The following is a 13,778-nucleotide window of genomic DNA, read 5'->3' as shown; positions in this document are numbered from 1 at the left end:
AAGTATCTCCATAAGGAAATACATGTAAGATAACTCTTACAGCAGCATCCTTTTGAGAAGGTGTCTCTATCTTTAGACAAATAACATAATGCAAAAGAGCAATAATAGTTTAATGTAAATCTGCTCAGTCCTTTTATGTGACTCAGTTGAACATCTATTCTTATTGATGTAGCAATATAAAATATCATATCCAAAGTATTTTCTAATATCCCCCTTTCTTCTATTTGATCATACCCCATTGTTGGATTTTTGTGCATGTGAATGAATTCAATACTGAATCACAATTTTTGCTGTTGCTCCATCACTTTGACAATCTCGTCATCACCATCATCTCTGCTCCTGACTGAATAAATGACCAGCAGGGAGCAGACAAGTAGGAGAAACAGTCCCTCTATTCTTTTCACTGATGCTAAATAATAAGCTAAGAACACCGAGAGCTCATCACTGCACTAATTTTCTCCTTAATTTCAGATAAGTGAGAGTAATAGACTTTTGGGCCACTGGGGTAAAGCCTGTTAGAGTAGGATTTAGTGAGACTTACTAAAATTAAAGAAGAGAAATTAGGATTTTCATTAGGATTTTCTTCTGTCTTCTCCATATTAACTGGGAGTTGGTGCTCCTGTTTTTCAGAACTGGTGGATCTAGAGGAGGAGTACAGTCTTTTCCATGTTGAAGTAGGGGAAGCAAAACTAGCAGTCTAGTCCAGTATTTAATTATTACTGTGATTACTAATTTCTTAAATATATTCTTAAAAGTAAATATTGCTTTAACAGGAATTCGTACGGCTGACAGTCTCTGACACAATGACAACATACATCACAATTCTAATTGGTGATTTCTTGAGGGCTGTGTTTGTAAGGTTTTTCAATTACTGCTGGTGCTGGGATTTGGAGTATGGATTTGTAAGTATCTGATTTGCTGTTTTAAATGTCTTTGTCAGATTATCATTTCACAATTTTTCAGTAAATTACATTTTCCTTTCAATCCTACAGAGTTAACAACTGGCTAGACACATCAGATTCAAAATCCCTGAGCAACATTGTGTTAGTTTTTCTCAGAATTTTCTTATGCCTCAGTGTTTGATTTATTCTTTGGTAACTTTAGACTTTTTTTTTTTTTTTTTTTTTACATTTGATTGTGTAAGAAAACTGGGTACAAATTTTTAACGTTTCAGATTTGAAGACTCATTTACTGTCGCACAGAATACAATCTCATTGATTTCTATGGGATTTTGGACAGGGTAATCTAGCATACTGGAGCATCCATTGTTTGTGGAGAAAAATATGAAAGAAGTTGTTCTAGAAATCTTATGATATATACCTTTTGCTAGAATTAGTTTAGCTGAAATAAAGTTAGTAATTCCCGTAAGACAAGCCAGTGTAGAGCTCTTCACTTGGGAGCTGAGACTTTCACTCTTTTACACAGATCTGAGCTAGATTAAATTAGCCAGCCAGAATACCTACACTGTAAGGTCTGATGCTGTTTTTTCACCTGTTAAGCCGTAGTCAGGGTACTGACAAAGCTTGTGAAGCTCCTGAAACCTCTTTTGTACTTACTGAGAGGTATAGGTAACATTGTAGTTTTTCTGCCATCCTTTTGTCCTCTTTTCCTCAAAATTTTACCTTCATATGTGTACAAATTTACCATTTTACTAAAACCAACCTCTTCTGAAATTGTAATTTTCCAGAGGAGGAGAAAGTTTTGGTGTTTTCTACTAAAAACCAGTTTTCTGGTGTATTAATCTCATTGTTATTGGTTGGATCCTATGAAATTTTGGCCTTCATGGCAAGTTTCAGGTTTCTCTCTGTTAATCCTACAGTGTGTCTCAAACAGAACTGGTGTAAGGCTGAAGACAAAGACAGCCAGCTGGCCAGGTTGTGGACAAACAAGTTATAACCTTTGTAATATTGATATAAAATACAGGAATTTGGATACAGTGTGGGCAGAGAGCAAACACAGCTTGTGGAACTGTGTATTTCCATATATTAATACTTAAATTATATCTGGAACTTCCCCACATTTTCAAATATTCAACAGCCATCGCAATAGCTAAGGCTGCATGTGGGGAACACATGAATCATTGTAGTCTGAGATACATCTGTGAGGAAACAGTTCAGATATTGTATTTTCCAAAGACATTGAAATCTTAGTCTGGACCTTTTTCCTGTAAGGATATCCACAATCAGTGGAAGAGTCTGAATGAATACAAGCCTGAAAGCCATTCTGAAGATCGCAGGACAGATTTTACTTAGTGTGATTCAGCTTTCATTTAGGCTTCCTGAAACCTCTTGTCTCTTGTTATTTACTCTGAATCAGCTACTTTTTATGCAGGAAATTTTTGATGCATGACCTGTCCAATCACAGGTGCCCTACAGGTGCCCAGTGCTATTTGAGATGACCCTGGGTATCCTGAATAGCTGTATGAGTCTACCAGACATACAGATATATATAATTCCATTTGTTTGTTTGTTTATTTGTTTTTGTGAGATGCCTGCAGTTTATTGGTATTGGGAGCCACACAGTGAACTGCAGGACAACGTGGCTTAAACGGAGAGTTCCAGTTCTCAAATAAAGACGCACACATTCACCTATTAATACTTCAGACTTAATATTTGTTCTTTTTTTTTTTTTTTGTTAACATTAGGAATGTTAATGGAATATAATACAGTAATTCAATCAATAGAACAGACCCACAAAAGAAAGAGCCTTAATTAACGATCTGGCCTAAAAGGCTGCACAAATACCATCTTTCTTTTTAGTCATTTGTCCATAGAAACAGTAAAAAACATAGAGAGAGGCAGTAAGCAGCAGGAGTGAACCTCACAGCCCCCACACAAGGGCTTCAACACTGTTAATTGAAGCTGTGGCATTTTTATCCAACAATGAGTGGACACCTTATTTCCAACAATATATTATTGTTCTCAAAGGGTCAACAACAGAGCTGCTGGTAGGACATGCTGAAAACAATTTATTATTGTAATTTTTATTTGGGAGTATATAAAAATGACTATAATGGTCCGGTCCATTATGGTCCTCAGGTACAGCCAGCTACCTGAAACAACAGCCAGAAGTGGAAGTGCAAACTTAAATTCTTAAATTCTTCCCTAGGAAGCTGCTATATCTATGACTCTGTGTTTGTTGGTTATGATGTACCTATCATCCATTAATTTTTAGTCTTTTTTTATACCCTAAATATTTTTAACAACGAAAATATCATTTAGCAAAGAATGTCAGAAATTAATTTGCATGTTGTGTGGTAAACCACTTCATTTTGTTTGTTTAAAAATTATTTTAAAATTATTTTATTTGTTAATGCTAGCTCCTATGTTATGAAGAACAGTCACACATTATTTAGTTCTGTATGATTCTATTTATCTCTCAAAGTCACTTATGAGATTCTGTTCCTTTATATAGCTCTCCTTAGTCAACTGCTTTCTAAGTTGAATGCTACTAACCTGTTTAATATTTCCTCATGTGGAAATGGATTCATAAATAAGCAGCATAAATATGGCAGTTTACTGTAAACATTTACATATAAAACTGTACATTTACTCAAAATTACATGGAAAGAGTGTAGGGGCTTCAACTATTCCAACAGCATAACATAGTGCTATTCGAAATTGTGACTTGATTTAGTGATTTTAATAGAATAAATTTGTCTTGATTTAGTCATAAAGAAATAGTTGGTTTTGTCTCTCATGTCACTTCCTCCCTTTATCAGTCATCCATGTAATTAATACCTGGAAGTTACACGTAGCCTTTTTTTCCACTCACTAGGGTAAATCATGCATTTTACCAGCTATGGTGTAGCAAAACTGTCTTTTATGAAAAAGCTGATTAAAAAAACCTTTGTGACTAAGCAAAACCATATGAATAATATGCTTTAATCAGCCATTTAGGTGTAAAGCAAAAGTTTACAGCTACAATTTCTTACCAAAAAGTTTTGTTCTGGTGCATATGTGTAATATATAAGTGTGCATTTCAATTGTTGCTCAAATGCAGTGTATTCAATATTTGTAGATAGAGGTCTTCATGAATGAGAGAATAATAAATAGGGTAAAATAAGAGATGTGGGAATGATTAAAGATTTGGAAAAACAGAATGAAAGTGTCAGATGAATGGTTCAGAAATATAAGACTAAATAATTATTTGTTTATGGTGTTTATATGTCTATACTGGGAACAAAAATTTATGATACAGTGCTTTCTTCAGAAGACAGTGATGATGAGACCCCATGTCTGAATATTGAAGTAAAATTTAGAATGAAACACACTTAAATTAGAAATAAGAGATTTATATTGGGCAGAGAAGACACAGTTAGGCAACATCTATCAATGCTTAAAAATAATTCTTCATCAATATAACTGTTAAAATATGAAAGATGGTGTTCAAATAGGAATTAAATCACAGCAGCCCCATGGCTGGTACTGTATTGGAGGACACATCAGTTGACCAGCAGTAGCCACTCCAATGGAAAATTTATTAATTGTTGTTTTAAAATTTAGCCAGTACACAAAACTATTTTTAATATTCCATTAGCACCTTCTTCTGAACAAAGCCAAAAATGATTTTCAGTAAAATACTACAATCTGTATTAAAGTCTGCCTGCTTGCCTTGAGTCATATTAATTTGTTTTGTGATTCACTGATAAGATGCAACAAGAAGCCTTACAACCTGATGCCAGTATGCTGCTGTTATTGGAAGCAACAGTTCTAATCTACTGTAAGTCATCTTAAAACCCTTTGTACAAGCCTAATGAAAGCATCTGTCTTATTTCTTTCAGCCATCATATTCTGAGTTTGATATAAGTGGAAATGTGCTGGGACTGATCTTTAACCAAGGCATGATCTGGTAAGTGCAGTGAAGCATGTTGTGTCTGCAGGATGGTCAGATTTAGCTGTATCTGTGAAAGATTCTTCTGAAATGTTGATCCTGTCCCATTGCTTTAGTTTGGTGGAAATGCAATGGAATACATTAGTGTATCAAACTCTGGCGCACTGCAACCCGTGGGACCACTTCAAAACTAGTTCTGGGTAAGACTAGATGAACAAGATGCATCACTAGGGACAAGATGCATCAGGATTTTGCAATGAGCTTGTAAGACCAACCAGTAAATAGCTGTGTAGATGAATCTTATATTTTTTTGACTGACTACTTGCTAGAGCAAACATCTGTCCTGTTATGTTTATCTTTGAATTTCAGCCTTTCAAAATAGCTTACCACTCTTTCCCTATGTGTCCTGTGAAAAACGGCCTTTTCTTTCAGAAATTTGTGTATACTTATTTGTGATTGTGAATGTGTATAAAATGCTATTGCTGCAGTATTAGTCCTTTAGCTTTAGAGAAGAGCTCTATGTTTCATCATGTTTTTGGACTTCATGTGAGTGGTAAAGAATACTAACTTGTAGAGTCCTCATGCAAGATGCTCAGTCTTCCTCAGAAATGATCCTTCTCGGGCACTGTTGACTTCTCACATTTAATTCTTCCTAAGGACTCATTTTTCACCTTTAATATGACTTTCCTGATCAGACCTTTTGCTTGGTGAAAGCCCTCACTTCTGTAAAGCCCTAATGTTATCTGTTGTGTGCATGTCAAAGAAATAACACAGAAATATGGCAAAGAAAGAGGCAAATATCTTGCAGCCCCTGCAACCAAAGCCTGTTGGAGGGATGCACTGAGGGCTGCGACAGCAGCATGGTGAGCTCACTCAGAAGGTTGGTGTATCGCTGGGGATGAGCACAGCACCACCTATGGCCTTGTCTTGATGTCATGCCATAAGAGTTTGGCTAGAGAGAGTCCAGCCCTGCTGCTGGCCTGTAAGGCACTTATATTGTGTTTTGCCCATTAGAAAAGCAGCTTAGCTTTGCAACTGGCATTTTGCTACATGCCTTAGGGCTGGCATTATAATTTATGTTAGAAAACATTTCTCAGGCTGCTGTTCATCAAAATGATGTGGAGGCAGCTTAAACTCTTGCAATTTTATACTCAACTGGTGGCACTAATCCTTTCTACTACTGCAACTAATGCTTTGGAAGATAGGTTAGAAATCATTCTCTACCTGACAGATGTTGGGGACTGGGAGGGGGAGTTGATTAATGATTATTCTCTAACCAAACTTCTATACATGTCTATCATTTTAATATTTCATTACATGTGCAGTCTGTGTGCATTTCTAAGCTGCCATACGCCAATACAAACATCCTGGCTCAGAAACCATGACCTGTGCTTTTGCAATGCTATTTAGATACAGCATCCTTCTGCTTACTGCTTCTTGCAGAGTTGGGGTCCACATTTACAGGCTAATTGATATTTGCGGGAACAAGTAATTCACTAGACCTGTAGTGTTTTTCAAAATAATGTTTCATGATATAAACTGAACCAAATACATCAGGAAAAAAACAGTTTGACTGAAATAATAATAAACACATGCTGCCAAAGCTATGTCTATCATTCATATTTACATAAGATAAATTGGTTTCTGTTTTACCCAAGCTGTACAAATTCTATTGGACACGTTTATGCTCATCTGAAACAGAACAAAGAAGAGCTTCAGGTGGCTCTGGTGAGATGGCACTGTCACAGAGCCAGAAAGTATACAAGAGGCATGCATATGTGCATTTATTTTTGTGTATGAGAGAGATACCATGCAGTTAGGAAAACTTCTCTCTTCTCTTTGTGTTTTCAAAAAGTAAGTGCAGTATAAATCATTTACAAGTCTTCTCAACATTAGCAATCTCTGGCAAGAATTTGTCTACCCTATAGTAAATGTTACACTGAAACATTATGATAGGGGCCATAAGTTACCCAGACTCAGAACTAGTTGAAGTTGAGGAGTATTTTGCAACTGATTTCCATGAAGTTAAGAAACAGGGCCATGAGATGCTCTCTCAGGTATAGACCAACAAACCCTTTATCACTTCATTGAAGATACATGAAAAAAAGGACAGATTTTAATATAATAGAGTCTATAAAAATATTTTTCTACTTGGACGGGCTTTCCAAGCATGCAGATCTATCTCCTGTTTTTTAGATAGAAAAACTGAGGCAAACAGAGGCAAAGCAGCTCAGCCCTGGTCACCTGAACAATGATTAAGGAAAAAGTAAATTCCTGATCTCTTATATTCTGAATCATTTGGCCAGACAAATTAAAGTGATTGCTCTTCAGTCAACATGACACAAGAAACAAGGTGTGATAAAAATAAAATGATCCCAACTGCTTTAGTGTCATAATCATGTAACCATACATAATAAGGAAAAAAAATAAATAAATTAGCAGAATAAATAAAAATTTGTCAGAATTAAGTGCTAAATAACCATGTCAACAAAACTAAAATAAATGTCAGCTAAGCAAAAATATCCTTCCTAAAATGGTACTAGTGTATTAAGAAAAATAAGAAAGAATAAATGATTTTTTGTTAATACCTAGCTTTAGAGCTACCATTTTTTATACGAGACAAATGAAATGCTACCTGAACAAAAGGGACAAAGTAAGAGTGGATAACATTTCATTAGGTGATCTTTAATTTGCAGAGAAAGACGGCTTCATAACTTTGGAACAAAAAGTTCATATGGAGAGCTCTCTCACATTTCTTCAGTGCTTAAAGCAAGACTGAAGAGACAAGACCCGTAAAAAAAGTGTAAAGATGGTTTTAGAACTTTATTTCTGAGTGCATAGTGTGTATGGCTGCAAAACACATTGACATAGGGAATGGGTGGCATACCTAGGAAGACAGAAGTCCTAAAACAAAGTGGTTATTTTAATTTTTTGTTCTGTTCTAGGATGGGGTCTTTTTATGCTCCATGTCTCCCAGCAATCAATGTGTTCCGCCTCCACACTTCCATGTACCTGCAGTGCTGGGCAGTGATGTGCTGCAATGTCCCCCAGGAGAGGGTCTTCAAAGCTTCCAGATCAAATAATTTCTACATGGCCATGCTACTTTTCATCCTCTTTCTCTCCACACTGCCTGCTGTATATACCATTGTCTCCATCCCACCATCTTTTGACTGCGGTCCTTTCAGGTTTTTTCATTTTACATCCATTGTTTTTTATTGATATAATGAATAGCCTTAACATATCACAGTGAATGTTCCAGTAATTGAAAAAGAGCTGCTATAATAAGTATTAGCACTTGATAGACTGAGTGTTTTTGTCGCATTTCTTATTGTGGATGATTCCTGAAACTGGAATGTAAAAACTGTAATAGTTTCTGCATTTAATCCAGAAATTATTCTTAAGGAGTTTCTAACGTCTTCAAGACCTCCACATTCATTAATCCCTTCTGAAAACCTAGGCTTGCCTTGCCTGTGTAAACATGTGCCTTGTATTCAAGCTAGCTTAGATGTTGCCACTTTCTCCTTCTGTGTCCACTACCTGGAAAGTCCAGGACCATTTTCATCATCTTTACCTGCCAGGTAGCACGGCACACAACTATAATGAGTACACAAAGTCAGTTAAAATATGAAACGAAATATTTTAAAATACTTTAGTCTTTGCTATTTGACAAAGTATTAGCAAAACAAGAGTAAGATAATAGTAAAAGAGGCATCTTGATTCCAGTGAAAGATTTGAATAATACATTGTTGTTGTGAGTAAAATGATATTTGCATAATAACCAGTGTAATTTGTATAGGAACAGAAGTCTTGCCATGTTAACTTTGACCAAAGGCAAATACCTGGGAGATTGCTATGGTCACAGTCACCTAATTGGGAGAATTGTACAACATGCCAAAAATTCTTATGAGACAGAAAATTGCCTGAATTTATAGAAGCAATGATAACAGAGCAAGTGATGCAACGTAAGATTTTGCATTTGAGTCATAGCAAAGAAAGAACAGAGGGAGATTGTCTAGATTCAGATCTGAGTAGCATTAGGTTGTTCTAACAATAACAGAAATCCCCTAAAACACAGCAACCGACTTCTAAGCCATTGGTATATAGCAAAGGCAGAGGACAGTTAGACTGAACATTGTTGAAAGAAAACAAATTGCAAGCAGATTTTTTACTTATCAACCATACAAAGGTGGGGTTTGATTTTTTCACCACGACTTTATAGGACACAAATTGCACTACAGTCTTCGGTTGGTGGTATGGAGTTGACATGTTAGGATGCTGATTCTTTGAGGAACAATCTTGTTGGTAACTGAAGGCAAAATCTATTATCATAAAATAAAAATATTAGTGTCTTTCCCCGCCCTGCCCCGTTAAAAATACATAAATACTATCTTAAATGCTTTTCCTTTCAGAGTGTCAATTTTTAAACACTGTGAACCTATAATCTATTATCCTTTTCCTGGCTTTGATGTAATGTGATTAACCTATGTATTCACACTACTGAATTGTTATTGCCATAATATTTGTATGTGATATATTTCCAACTTCTCTGTTTAATAGTGGGAAGACTAGAATGTTTGAAGTCATATCAGAAACTCTGGAGCATGACTTCCCTTCCTGGTTCGGGAAGGTATTTGGTTATGCCTCTAACCCTGGACTCATCCTACCTTTTATATTGCTGATGGTGTATGTATACCATATGAACTCAAGCTTGTTTAATCTAAAGTCTGCTAAGATTCTTCCACTCTGAATCTTCACTACCTGAATATCTAACTAAATGCAGTGCTAATTGTCCTGTGGTGAGGGACTCGAAGAATTCATGAGGCTTTAATTTTCTTTATTTGATCATAATTTATGTGCCTTTGCACAGAAGATGTCTTTTTTTTTTTTTTTCCAATGGCTTTCTTTTTGTTTTTGTTATTGCTTTTCAAAAATTTTGTTGCCACAATAATGGCAAAGCTATTAAAATGCAGAAGCCTATAGGGGATCCGAAGTGCTACGACATTGCTCAGCTTGTCTAGGAGGCAGACCACACATCATAGATACAGAGCAAGTTCAAAAGAAACATGACCACCATGAAGCAGAGTTATTTCTCAGTAGCTTTTGGAGAGTCTGATCTTCAATGCCTTGGCTTTTCCTTGATAAACAATGTACTTCATGCTGTTGAGACAGGAGTGTGAGGCAAGGTGTACGAGACTTTGTGAAACAAGGCTAGTAGAGATATTTTCTAAGTCAGTACCTGGTAAAGAATAAGGCACCAGAACAGGCTTTCTCAGAAACTGTATTGAATCCTGTATTATAAAGGCATTTTAAACTGCTGTATACATATATCAGATTATTCAGTATACTGCTGAACTTAAAATTAATTCTATGCAGAGAAGGGGTGGGATTTAACTCTGCATTGTAGAACTGTGAATAAATATAGAGAAGAATAAAGAATAAGGTAGAAATTGCAGAAGGATTTTACATGAGCAAAATGGAATTTTGAGATAAAATTTTGCCAAGATTCATTTAACATCATACTCTATTTTAAACCTTGGCTAGAAAAACAAAGAATGCATTAAATGGTTAAGTCATACTGATATCTGGCTTTGAGTGCTATTCCTTTCCTGGAGTTGTCCAAGGCAAAGATACTGAAAATAAATTCAGAAAAGAAAGAGAAAGAAAAAGAAAGAAAGAAAGAAAGAAGGAAAGAAAGAAAGCAAGAAAGAAAGCAAGAAAGAAAGAAAGAAAGAAAGAAAGAAAGAAAGAAGGAAAGGAAGAAAGGGAGGAAGGGAGGAAGGAAGAAAGGGAGGAAGGGAGGAAGGGAGGAAGGAAGGAAGGAAGAAAGGAAGGAAGGGAGGAAGGGAGGAAGGAAGGAAGAAAGGAAGAAAGAAAGAAAAGAAGGAAGGAAGGAAGGAAGGAAGGAAGGAAAGAAGGAAGGAAGGAAGGAAGGAAGGAAGGAAGGAAGGAAAGAAGGAAGGAAGGAAGGAAGGAAGGAAGGAAGGAAGGAAGGAAAGAAGGGAGGAAGGAAGGAAGGAAGGAAGGAAGGAAGGAAGGAAGAAAGAAAGAAAGAGAGAGAGAGAGAGAAAGGGAAAATACTTCTCAATTTCAGCCAAAATAGAGAAAACAGCATATACAGATTATTTACTGCTTAACCCTATCACATCAATAATTAATTAATGACATCAATAAAAGACATTATCAGAATTTCTCTAAATCAGGATGGTGAAAAATACTGATTTTATCACAAAAATACTGGTTTTATCACAAAAGTAACAAAATACAGTGAAAAATAAAACTTGCATTATTTAGTAGAAGAATGAGGTTGTAATTCAAAACAAAAATGGAAACCACTGCTTTTGGCCGTTTTCTTGGCAGTACTTGAGTTTTCCTATTGTATTAGTTCAAAAGCTTTTTAAAATATAATTTACTCATTTATAATGTATGTCATACAAGCTAATTAACTTTTACAAGTTATTCTTTACAACACACTTCATAGTGTGGCATAGCTTTATGGAACATCTTGATTAAATGTAGAGTATTAATAGAGAGAATAAATTCTTTCAGTTTCTTTCCCCCCTGAAATAACAGTCTTCTTCATACTGTAAAGAAGCACATAGTTTGTTGGCAAAATAGTACTACAGATTAGTCATTATAAATGAGGAAATGATACAGGTTTTTTATTAGCACAACCATAGTTGTTGCTGTAGGAATGTTGTAAAGAACTTTATATTTAAATAATTACCTAACAACAATTTTTTTTTTTCTTTAAATTTAGCCTGAGTATTTATTATCTCAACGCTACATCCAAATCTTACAAGGAAGCTAACTTGGAACTTAAAAAGAAGTTACAAAGTGTAAGGAATAGAAAAGAATTGATTTTTAGTTTTACTCAATATTAGAGAAACAATTCAGGTCACTGAAAAAGTCTCATCTCTCTCCCCATCATTAGCAAGCAGAAGAAAATAAAAGAAGAAATAAACAAAAGGCACAAAAATCAAATGAACAAGAGGAAAATCCATTTGAGACAGAACTACCACAACCAAAGCAAAAGGGAGACAAACAAGATGAATCCACTCCAAACCAAGGTAAGGGCTATTTTGAACTCATCAGGATGAAAAATCCTTGTATGCCAGACCATAGTCTTCCTCACTGCCTTGGCTGTTTCCTTTGCCCTAATCTCCTGAAAGATATGCACAATACTGAGTCACAAGTATTTAGCCTAATCTCCAGTCTATTTTTCTTTCATTTTAAACTTATTTTCTCTGAACACATTTCAGACAACAAGAAAGGACAGAATGGCAGTGAAGGGATGAAGACAGGCCAGCCACGAGAAACCAACTCCTCTCAGGCACTCCAGAATCCAGGCCCTGCCCTGAATGGCCACTATTCCCTGCAGAGCAGAGGAGGAAACCTTCCTCCCCCATCCATAGCTGTGTCAAGGCCACCAGAGCCCAGGGGGTATGTAATGCCACCTGGAAACCCACGCTTCCCAGGGGCTCAGTCAGGAATGCCCAGAGGCCCTCCCAACTACAGATAAGGACCCTCAACCACATCATGATATAATGAAGGATGCTGAAGAACAGAAAAATAGTCCTAACCCCAAACACATTCCTGCAAGTGCAGAACCCCATTGTGTTCATTTTAAAACTTCATATGCATAGAAGTTACACATGTGCTTCAGTTTTTGCAGGATAGAAGTCTTCAGAAGAAAATATTGCATATGTCTTCTTGCATTTGACAGCATTACAAAAACATGCTATCTGTGTCAACAGGTTACTAAATGTGGGGATATTTATTTGAAGATATTTATTAGAAGAATGAAAAATGTTTTGTATTAAGTTGATTACTTAGAATCCTGAAAGTGTGTTCCTAACATATTTTCCTTTTTCTTAGAAGCACGGTTCACTGAAAATACAGCTTTGTACAAAGTTTATGAGAATCATTTATACTTAAATACTGCATACTGAGGCAATGTAGGCCCACTGATGAATGAGGTGGGTGCCCTGGAGACAGAAGATACAGAGATGACAGGGTTACCTTCTTTGTCTCTGTCTACTCTGCCAGAGGCTGTCCTGAGGATCTCTGTACCTCTGAGGCTTCAGAGGAAGTCAGGACAAAGGAGGAGTTTGCCTTGGTTGATGAGGACTGGGTTAGGGAGCACTTAAGCAATCTGGACATGCATAAATCCAGATGGGACGCACTCGTGGATGCTGAGGGAGCTGGCTGAGGTCATTTCTAGACCACTCTCCATCATCTCTACTAAGTCATGGGGAACGGGAAAGGTGCTTGAGTACTGGAAGAAAGCAAATGTCATTCCAGTCTTCAAAAAGGTCAAGAAAGAAGACCTGGATAACCATAGACCCATCAGCCCCACCTCCATCCCTGGGAAAGTGATGAAACAACTTATCCTTGGTGTCATCTCAAGGCATATCAAGGATAAGAGGGTCATTAGGGGCAGTCAACATGGCTTCACCAAGGGGAAGTCATGCTTAACCAATCTTATAGCCTTTTATGAAGACATAACAAGGTGGATAGATGATGGCAGAGTGGTGGAAGTGGTCTGCCTTGACTTCAGTAAAGTATTTGACACGGTCTCCCACAGCATCCTTGCAGCTAAACTGAGGAAGTGTGGTCTGGATGATGTAGTGAGGTGGACTGAAAACAGGCTGAAGGAAAGAAGCCAGAGAGCTGTGGTCAATGGGGCAGAGTCTAGTTGGAGGCCTGTATCTAGTGAAGTGCCTCAAGAGTTGTTACTGGGACCAGTATTGTTCAATATATTCATCAATCGCTTGGATGAGGGAATAGAGTGTACTATCAGCAAGTTTGCTGATGACACCAAACTGGGAGGAGTGGCTGACACACCAGAAGGCTGTGCTGCCATCCAGTGAGACCTGGACAGGCTGGAAAGTTGGGCAGGGAAAAATCTAATGAAATATAAAAAGGGCAGGTATAGAGCCCTGCTT

General features: G+C 36.8%; 1 protein-coding gene across 1 annotated transcript in view; it reads left to right on the top strand.

The window, feature by feature from the left end:
• The window catches only part of TMC1 (transmembrane channel like 1), a gene marked incomplete at both ends in the record, with an annotated part of 59,782 nt that extends 47,430 nt beyond the window's left edge, over nt 1–12,352 (top strand). Inside the window, 7 exons of the mRNA XM_080362758.1 lie at nt 774–902; nt 4,784–4,851; nt 7,779–8,018; nt 9,391–9,516; nt 11,591–11,669; nt 11,765–11,900; nt 12,093–12,352. Coding sequence (XP_080218884.1) covers nt 774–902; nt 4,784–4,851; nt 7,779–8,018; nt 9,391–9,516; nt 11,591–11,669; nt 11,765–11,900; nt 12,093–12,352 — 1,038 coding nt within the window. The remainder of the gene's footprint in view (nt 1–773; nt 903–4,783; nt 4,852–7,778; nt 8,019–9,390; nt 9,517–11,590; nt 11,670–11,764; nt 11,901–12,092) is intronic.
• Between the last annotated feature and the right edge of the window lie 1,426 nt (nt 12,353–13,778).

The sequence above is a fragment of the Nesoenas mayeri genome (assembly GCF_963082525.1).
Source record: "Nesoenas mayeri genome assembly, chromosome: Z".
NCBI lineage: Eukaryota > Metazoa > Chordata > Aves > Columbiformes > Columbidae > Nesoenas > Nesoenas mayeri.
This window is presented reverse-complemented; position numbering and strand designations above follow the sequence as displayed.